Here is a 9,388-nt window from a genome sequence, read left to right on the forward strand (position 1 = left end):
TTTTCGAAAAACTCTGAAAACTTCAGATGAAATTTAAAATTTTCATGGTCAAACACTAATTCTACAAACAAACAAACAAAAAGCAAAAACTTTAGGAAAAAAAAGTAAAACTGTTATGAATAGAATTCTATTTAGAGTGAATGTCTATCTTGTAGAGAGTTTTACTTTATGGCTAAGTCATTTTTCCCCTATAAATAGAGGGGTCTTTCCTCATTGTAAATCATCCCAAAATTCAATAAGAATTACTCTCTCTTTCTCTGCAGTATTGTTCTTCTACTTTTATTGTTTCATCACACGTTATCAGCACGAGACTCTACCGTCTCAAGAAGCTCTTTGAGAAGATTAAGGTATAACTTTTCTCTCTTTTTAATTATGACTGACAATATGAAAAGAAAGTTTGTTGCCCTTGAAATTTCGGGCAAGAACTATATGACATGGGTGTTGGATGCTGAAATCCATTAAGGTGCAATGGGTCTTGGAGACGCCATTAAAGACAAAAATAAAGCATTTACCCAAGACTGTGCTAAGGCCTTGATTTTCTTACAACATCACCTTGATTAAGGGTTGAAAATAGATTATCTCACAGTCAAAGATCCACTTGTTTTGTAGAATGGCTTAAAGGAAAGATATGACAACTTAAAGTTGGTCACTCTTCCACAAGCACGATATGATTGGGCTCATCTGAGGCTCCAAGACTTTAAGTCTGTTTCTGAATATAATTCTGCGATGTTCAGAATTACTTCTAAATTGAAACTCTATGGAGATACTATCACTGATTATGATATACTTGAAAAAACGTTTACAAAGTTTCATGCCTCCAATATGGTCCTGCAACAGCAGTACAAAGAGAAAGGTTTCAAGAAATACTCTGAGCTGATTTCTCTTCTCCTTGTGGCTGAGCGAAACAATGATTTGCTCATGAGAAATCACGAAAATCGACTCACTGGGTCTACAGCATTGCCCGAAGTGGATGAGGTGTATTCCCATTATGCTAAGCGTGGAAAAGGTCGTGGCCCTATTCGTGGTCGTGGTCGTGGTCTTGGTCGTGGCCGGGGTCGTGGACAAGGAAGAAATTTTCTTGGTGTTAGTCACCCTCCAAAGAAAAATAACCACCAAAAGTGGAAAGGGAAAGACGAGAAGCCAAAGGCAAATGGTTCAGAAACTGAATGTTATCGTTGTGGTGGAAAAGTGCATTGGGCAAATATTTGTCGTGTACCAAGACATTTGGTTGAGCTTTATCAAGCATCTCTAAAGAATAAAGTCCCTGAAGCTTATTTTGTCTCTGACAATGATTTTGACATCATCCACTTAGATGTGGCAGACCTCTTTGAACACCCTGATGGGAAAATAGACCACTTGATCGGTGATGGATACGTGGTTAAAGATGATTGAGTAGTTTAAATTTTATTTTTGCCAGTTCGTAGTAGTTAGTGAATAAACATCATGTAATCATAGTTCTTTACATGAGTAGTAGTGATTAGTATCAATTAATATTATTTGTTTTATTAAATAGACTTTGTTCGTTTTGATTAAATATAATTCTAGTATTCTTTATTGTCGGAAACAACTAAATAAAATATGGTAGTTTTCAGAAATTATGATATACTATACTTTTACATATATAATATATCTATATAACAAAATATACATAACGATAAAATCGTTTTCCCCTGAAACTTTAAAATGAGCTTTGAATTGCAAAAGGTTGCATGTTAATTTCGTTCGGTATTTTCTTGAGTTTTCTCTTTTTACGTTAGCTCCTGTATTAAAAGAAAGAACATCTACCTTTCTTTAAGAGCATATTACATTTTCACAGTTATCTACAGATGGAGGGACAACTAATATTAGAGATTGTTTTATCCAACGTCAATGACAATAAATCAATAGATATTGTTTTAGCATATTAATTCATTCAATTTTTTTTGTTAAATGCTAGAATAAATTCACGAATTTATTTAATAGACAAGAATATACTAATGTTTATTTGTATATTTCTTTCGTATGTCAAACCATGGGAAGCAAATATGGATACTTCACAAAGCAAACTTGGATCAAAGTTCAATTGTAAAAATATTTGTTTAATTGATTCATGTACGGCACATACAATATTCAAAGAGAAGAAATATTTCTTTCATTTAAGTATGTGTAAGGCAGTTGTTACTACAATTTCTGGTAGTATAATTTAATTGAAGGCTCTGGAAGAGCTGCTATAACTCTGCCCAAGGGAACAATACTTATCATAGAGAATGCAATGTTCTCCTCCAAGTCCAAGAGGAACTTGTTGAGTTTTAAAGATATCCACCGAAATGGATATCATATTAAAACAATAGATGAGAATAATCTTGAATATCTCATCATTACCAAGAATGTCTCTGGCCAAAAGAGGGTTATTGAGAAGTTCCCATCTTTATCTTGTGGCCTGTATTGGACAAGAATTAGTGCAATTGAGGCACATTCTACCGTAAACCAAAAAGGTTATTGATTCCAATACTTTTGTACTATGGCATGATCGATTGGGACACCCTGGATCAATTATGATGAGATGAATTATAGAAAACTCAAATGGGCATCCATTAAAGAATTTAAAGATTCTTTTAAATAATGAATTTTCTTGCCCTTCTTGTTATCAAGGCAAGTTAATTATTAGACCATCACCAACAAAGGTTGGAATTGAATCCCCTGCGTTTTTGAAACGTATACAAGGGGACATTTGTGGACCTATTCACCCACCTAGTGGGTCGTTTAGATATTTCATGGTCTTAATATATGCATCTTCTAGATTGTCCCATGTGTGCCTATTGTCATCTCGCAACCTCGCGTTTGCAAAATTAATGGCACAAATAATTCGATTACGGACACAATTTTCCGATAATCCAATTAAGTCTATTAGACTTGATAATGTTGCTGAGTTTTCATCCCAAACATTTAATGATTATTGCTTATCAATTGGGATAAAAGTGGAACATCCTATAGCTCATGTTCACACTCAAAATGGTCTTGCATAGTCTTTAATTAAACGTCTGCAATTGATAGCAAGACCGCTACTCATAAAAATGAGGTTGCCCACTTTTGTTTGGGGTCATGCCATTTTGCATGCAGCAATGCTAGTTCGTCTCAGACCGACAAATTATCATAAATATTCCCCGTTGCAATTAGTTTTGGGTCATGAACCTAATATATCCCATTTGAGAATTTTTGGATGCACAGTATATGTGCCTGTAGCACCGCCATATCGCACCAAAATGGGTCCCCAAAGAAGGTTAGGAATATATGTTGGGTTTGAATCGCCCTCCCTTTTTCGCTACCTCGAAACATTAACGGGGGATTTGTTCACTACACGATTTGCAGACTGTCGATTCGATGAGACACTTTTCCCAAAATTAGGGGGAGAAAATGGTGAAACCAAACGGGAAATTTTGTGGAAAAATTCATTATTATCTCATCTTGATCCACGTGTCTCTACTTGTGAAAAAGAGGTACAAAATATTATCCATTTGCAGAGAATAGCAAATCAAATGCCAGATGCATTTACGGATCTGAAAAGGATAACAAAATCACATATCCTTGCAGAGAATCAATATGTATTGGTGTCCCTGTTGGACAATCTTCTAGTGTCATAGCTAATGAGTCAAAAACATGCCTAAAACGTGGCAGGCCATTAGGTTCTAAGGATCGAAATCCTAGAAAAAGAAAAATGAATGATCAAAATGACACTATGAAAGAGTCTCACGAAGAAATCCATGATTTAATAAATTCTGAGATTCATGATGAATCCATTGAGATCGAGACTCAAAAAAATAAGGAACTATCAATAAATCCAATCGATATTGAGACAAATTTGAATCGAGTGGATATAGTGGTAGATTATGTCTTTGCATATAATGTTGCATCTGTTACACCTCCTTTTTCCTACACCCCGAAAGGTATAAGGGAATTTTTTCAATTAAACGACAATCGAAATGGGATTTATTATAAAAAGAATTCAGAGTCGCCAATTGGGAGATTTATGGTGTCCTAAGTCACCGGTTGAATCCTGAATCGAGGAAAAGATTGACTCTATTTAACAGTCCGCGAACACAGAAATTCGGGTAAGGAATTTTGTTAACCTGGGAGAAGGTGTTAGGCATTCCCGAGTTCCGTGGTTCTAGCATGGTCGCTCAATTGTTATGATTAGCCTATTATCTGATTTTAAAACATTTTGAACCTACGTGCATTTTAACTTAAAACCGCTTTTATTTATTTTAAAGAAAATTTAGCGTCGTCTAAAACATGTCTTTGGACCGCGCCACATGAAATGCACCCGCAATTCGAAACACATTTTATTCAACGCTATCACGATTTGGATTTGGGTCACATGAAATGCAGACCCGAGTTTAGGAAGGTATTATTAAAACAGCGCGCCTAAAGCAACTATGCACTTTCAAATTTGTGAAGGCCATGACAAATTCAACTAAATGGCACGCCTCAATTTCTAAAGATTCAAATTAATTAAGTGAGGGCCATGCATTTTAGATTTTATTTGGCACGACGCACCTCGATCCCAAATTTAAAGGAAAACTAGACTAAACTTTGAGGGCCATTAACTATAACTTATCTAAAATGACACGCCCCAATCAATTAAAGAACTAATTAACTAATTAAGGAAAGCTTGAAGGAATTTTAATTTCTTTAACTAATGAGTCGACCCCACTAATTAACTAAACTTGTTATTTTATGCCCTTACATCCGTATGTGACTTTAAACGTGACCCGTGCAAACTCCAGGAACCCACTTCTCAACCATTGATATTAAGAGCTAAGCAATTTAAAGCCCAATCTAAGATACTTAAGCCATATATACTGAATCTCTGAATACGTGAAACAATTAACCTTTTACTTGAAAAAGATTTAAACAAAATTGAAATCACAATGAGGCGGCGTAGTAACTGAAATAACCATTTCTTGACTCATTGCGCTATTTTATTCAAATGGAAACCAAACAAGTATTCATTATAGATGCTGAAGCATAAATAGTATAGACACCATAGCATAGACTTTGAGGTCAAAATAACGTGGCTAATCCAACCATTCATAAAGCCAACTGAAGAAGGGAGCAAACGAAAGAAACAGCCCTTAGCTTAAATATAAACGTAGCTACAGGAAATTTTACCAAAGTCTATCAGTCAAACACAAGGGAATATGCTTCTACTCGGAAGCAAACATTCCACAATACCATCTGAAGCTAAACTTCTCACATAGATACGAAACTAAGAAAAAAATTACAGTCAGAATTTATGGATTTTATCTTACACATATGCTCATTTTATCAACAGAATTAGCCATAATCGACTTTAACAAGTAAACTCGACAGATTAACAAACTCCAAACCCACCTTAAGACAAAATGTAACATAAAGGATATGAATGAATACAATAAATCATAATTACATTGCACTATTTCAGAAATTCCTAAAAATTATAGCTATCATCCTATAACAAAAGGATAGTATTCATTTCTGAAATCTCCAATCAATTACAATACTTCGAACTTGCAGCTCATGTATTCATAGATCTAAAAATACCTGGAATTCGAAAAAAACAACACAGGAAATGAGGAGACAACAACAGAACAGTGGTCAGCAGCAGAGACAAACAAGAAAACCAGCTTTAAACCAAGAAATGAAGTGCAATACTCAACAAAACACGGCCAGAACTTCAAACCAAGATTTTACAAACTCAAATTCCATCCATTCTAAACCCAGATGAATCAGAAAGTGTTTCAGAAATCGAAAACTTCAGAAATCAAAGAAAAGCTCAATGGAACAGTAGCAGTTTTTTTTAGTAGTTTCAGTTTTTCCTCACTTCTGATTCTATCACTCTGTCTCTCAGAATGTCCCCCTTTTTCAGTATTTTCAGCCCCTTTAAATAAGCATTCAGCTTAGTGTCTTCTCCATTACCAATTCACCTTTTCATTTCTTAATTGTCCACTTAACCTAGTTAGTGTAATTCTAACCCTACCACTATTGAGAAGTTTCTTAATTAGGTGAACATTTTAAACTTATACTAATCAATTCTTATCAACATAATTAAACCAGAAGTTAAACCAAACTATTGAACTTAATCCTAATTATTCTGACTAAGTGATTAAACGAGATACGATTTCAAAGTCTTAAAACAAATTGATATCCCAATTATACGAAACAAATCCACAAAACCAATCTAAAGAAACAAACAGTGAACAGAAATAATTTATACCAGAGAACTGATCGAATTTCAGTTGAAATTGACCAGAAAAAGAAAAAGAGACGAGGAAGACAAACATCAGAATAATACTAATAAAATATAAACATAGAAGCATGACAGAAACTCACCGGTCAGTAGTAATTGAAGAAAACTTTCGAATCTTCAATTTTTAAACCAGATTTTGACTTTAACTGTGTGTTCTTATCAAGAACACACAGATAAAGTCAAAATTAGCTTAAAGTATCAACGAATATTGACTCTGTAGTTTTAGGTTTAAAACTTAGATTCATTATTCGACAAATTCTGATTTGATTCGAGGGTAACGGATCATAGATTAGGGAAGAGGGGAGTGAGGTGGCTTCAGGGTGTTAATTTGGGAGGTATTGGAGGCGGCGCCGCCACCGGAAGGCTGTAGTTAATGGTGGCGGTTGCTAGGGTTCATCCCTTTAAATCGAGATTCGAACAGTTCTAGGGATGTTCGAGGGAATTGGAGCAGGGATTTGGGAAGAGGAGGTTGTGACATTTATGAGGTGTGGTTTTCAGGCGGATTGGGGCCGGCGCCGCCACTGGAGAACGGTGGAAAGGGTGGCGGCTACTAGGGTTACTCGTCTTTGAAGAGACGATATGAGACGAGTGAGAGGAGGGGGGTGTTCTGACGGGGGTGGGGTCTGTTTGGATAAATATATACTGGGGGTGGAATTGGATCTAGGCCGTTCGATCAAACGAAATCAACGGCTTTGATCATTTGACTAAATGGAACGACGACGTTTAGATACATTAGAGATCGGATCGGTCTCTGATGCAAATAGGTCGAGGTCGGATACGGGCGATGGGGCGAAGTTCTGGTCGTTGGATGTAGATGAATGGACGGTTGAGATCTGTTAAAATCGAAACGACGTAGTTTTGTCCCTATACTACGTCGTTTCGATGGTCTCAGAGACTGGAAGTTTGGAACGGGTATGGGGCATGTTTTTGGGCCTAGACTAGACGGGTTTTGGGGTAATTTGATTTGGGCTTTGAATTAATTAAACATGGCCCAAGAATTCCGATTTCTCTTTTATTCTTTCCTTTTCTTATTTATTTCAAAACTATTTTCTCCTCTCAAAATTAAAATAAAAACTTAATTAATCCCCAAAAAAAATCATTCTATCAAATTAACTTAATTATCTTTAAATAATAATTATCACCAATAATTAAATACCAAGAAAATCACACATTATTTTTTGGGAATTTTCATTTTTGTAAGACAACAATTTACTTAATTAATCCAAAAATGTAAAACTAAATTCTAAACGCAGATGCTATATTTTTTGTATTTTCAATGCATTAATAAAATTAAATATGCACAAAATATGCAAACACTCATGCAAATTGCACAGTAATTCCTAATTTTAGCAAATAATTAGATAAAAATCTAATTTTGGGAATTCTTTTTGGAGTAATTCATGTGAGGCAAAAATCACGTGCTCACAGCTGCCCCTCTTTGTCCGGAAACATAAAGAGTTTTCATGCAAAGATAAAGTGAGCGGATACGAGCGATTTTTGCCCGTTTGAATACTCTGTGGAAAGCATTTTTGAAAGATTTAACTGAACCTCTACTTCAAAGGTTTCCTACATATCCTTGGCTATAAAGGAATCAGGTCAATGGAGTTCGGGAAGTTTCGGTAGCTGGGACTACCATGAAGCTGTGATTTTACTGTTGTTGTTGCTGCTGCTATTGCTTACTGACCTCCTTATTACACCATGACAAAAATAAAGAAGCTAGACTAAAATATGATCTATGCATTACAAAGATCTACTCTATACTTCTTAAGCTTGATCTTGTGATTCTTGTTGCCTCATTGACTTGTGTTTTCCAACGGAAGTTCCTTTGCTGCTTACTTGAATTGTATTTTTGAGATGCTTTCTCTTTCCTCCAGGCTGGCACCTCATTGCTGAACCTTTAAACGTCTTCCTTTGACCATTGTTGCATATCCTCTGTTCTACAGGCGGGCTCCTGATTACTCGAACTTGAATTGTTTCTTCCCCTCTTTCTCCAGGCGGGCTCCTGACTACTTGAAATTTGAATTGTATTCCCTTGTTCTCCAGGTGGGATCCTGATTGCTGAATTTGAAATGTATTCCTTTATTCTCCAGGTGGGCTCCTGATTTCAACAAAATAGACAAAACAAAGAAAATTCTCTGCCCTAGTTTGGTAGCTGGACACATATGTGAGTGTTAACCCGAATCATATTACCAAATATCAATAAGAACTTGAAAGCTGAAACTTGAATTGTACTCCCTTGCTCTCAAGGTGGGCACCTGATTGCTGAACTTGAAATATATTCCCTTGTTCCCCAGGTGGGCTCCTGATTGTTGAAACTTGAAATGTGTTCCCTTGTTCTCCAAGTGGACGCCTGATTGCTGATACTTCAACTGTTGTTCCTTGTTCTCCAGGTGGACGCCTGATTGCTGATACTTCAACTGTTGTTCTTTGTTCTTCAGGTGGACACCTGATTGTTGATATTTCAACTGTTGTTCCTTGTTCTCCAGGTGGACGCCTGATTGCTGATACTACAACTGTCGTTTCTTGTTCTCCAAGTGGATGCCTGATTTCTGAAACTTGGTCCATCTTCTTCTCGCAACTGCCTTTCTTTGACTTGTTCTCCCTCGTTCCTCCAAGTGGGTGCCTGATTACCAATACTTGTGCCAATCTTCCTTGAAACTTGATTTGTTTTCCCCTTGTTCTCCAGGTAGGCTCCTGATTATTTGATCCTGAGCTGCTTTTTGTCCTTAACATTTGTGTTGCTCTTCCCTGTTCTTCAGATGGGTATCTGACTTTCAACAAAATAGACAAAACAAAAGAAAATTTTCTGCCCTAGTTTGGTAACCGGGCGCATCTGTAAGTGTTAATTGAATCCTTTTACCAAACATCTCTAACAATCTGCAAGCTATATCCCATTATCCAGGAGGGTCCTGAAAATCTCTAGCAAGTTTCCAAAGTTACATTATATTTTTTAGGGGTATAATTTCCATCGAATCTTTTACTTAAGACAGTCTTAAAGCTACATCCCATTATCCAGGAGGGTCCTGAAATTTCGAATTAAAGCTTACCTTACGAATGACAATTTCAATGCTAAATTGTACTCTCTTATAACAACACTTACTTATCTAATGGAATGCTTAAAGT

The 9,388-nt window shown here is 36.1% G+C and overlaps 1 protein-coding gene across 1 annotated transcript; it reads left to right on the top strand.

Annotated features, from left to right (window-relative positions):
- Positions 1 to 822: 822 nt before the first annotated feature.
- LOC138868576 (uncharacterized) lies at positions 823 to 1,392 on the top strand. Its single transcript, XM_070146134.1, has one exon. The coding sequence runs from the start codon at positions 823 to 825 to the stop codon at positions 1,390 to 1,392; it is 570 nt and encodes a 189-aa protein (XP_070002235.1).
- The last annotated feature ends 7,996 nt before the right edge of the window (positions 1,393 to 9,388 follow it).

This window comes from Nicotiana sylvestris, chromosome 5 (genome assembly GCF_000393655.2).
Source record: "Nicotiana sylvestris chromosome 5, ASM39365v2, whole genome shotgun sequence".
Classification (NCBI taxonomy): domain Eukaryota; kingdom Viridiplantae; phylum Streptophyta; class Magnoliopsida; order Solanales; family Solanaceae; genus Nicotiana; species Nicotiana sylvestris.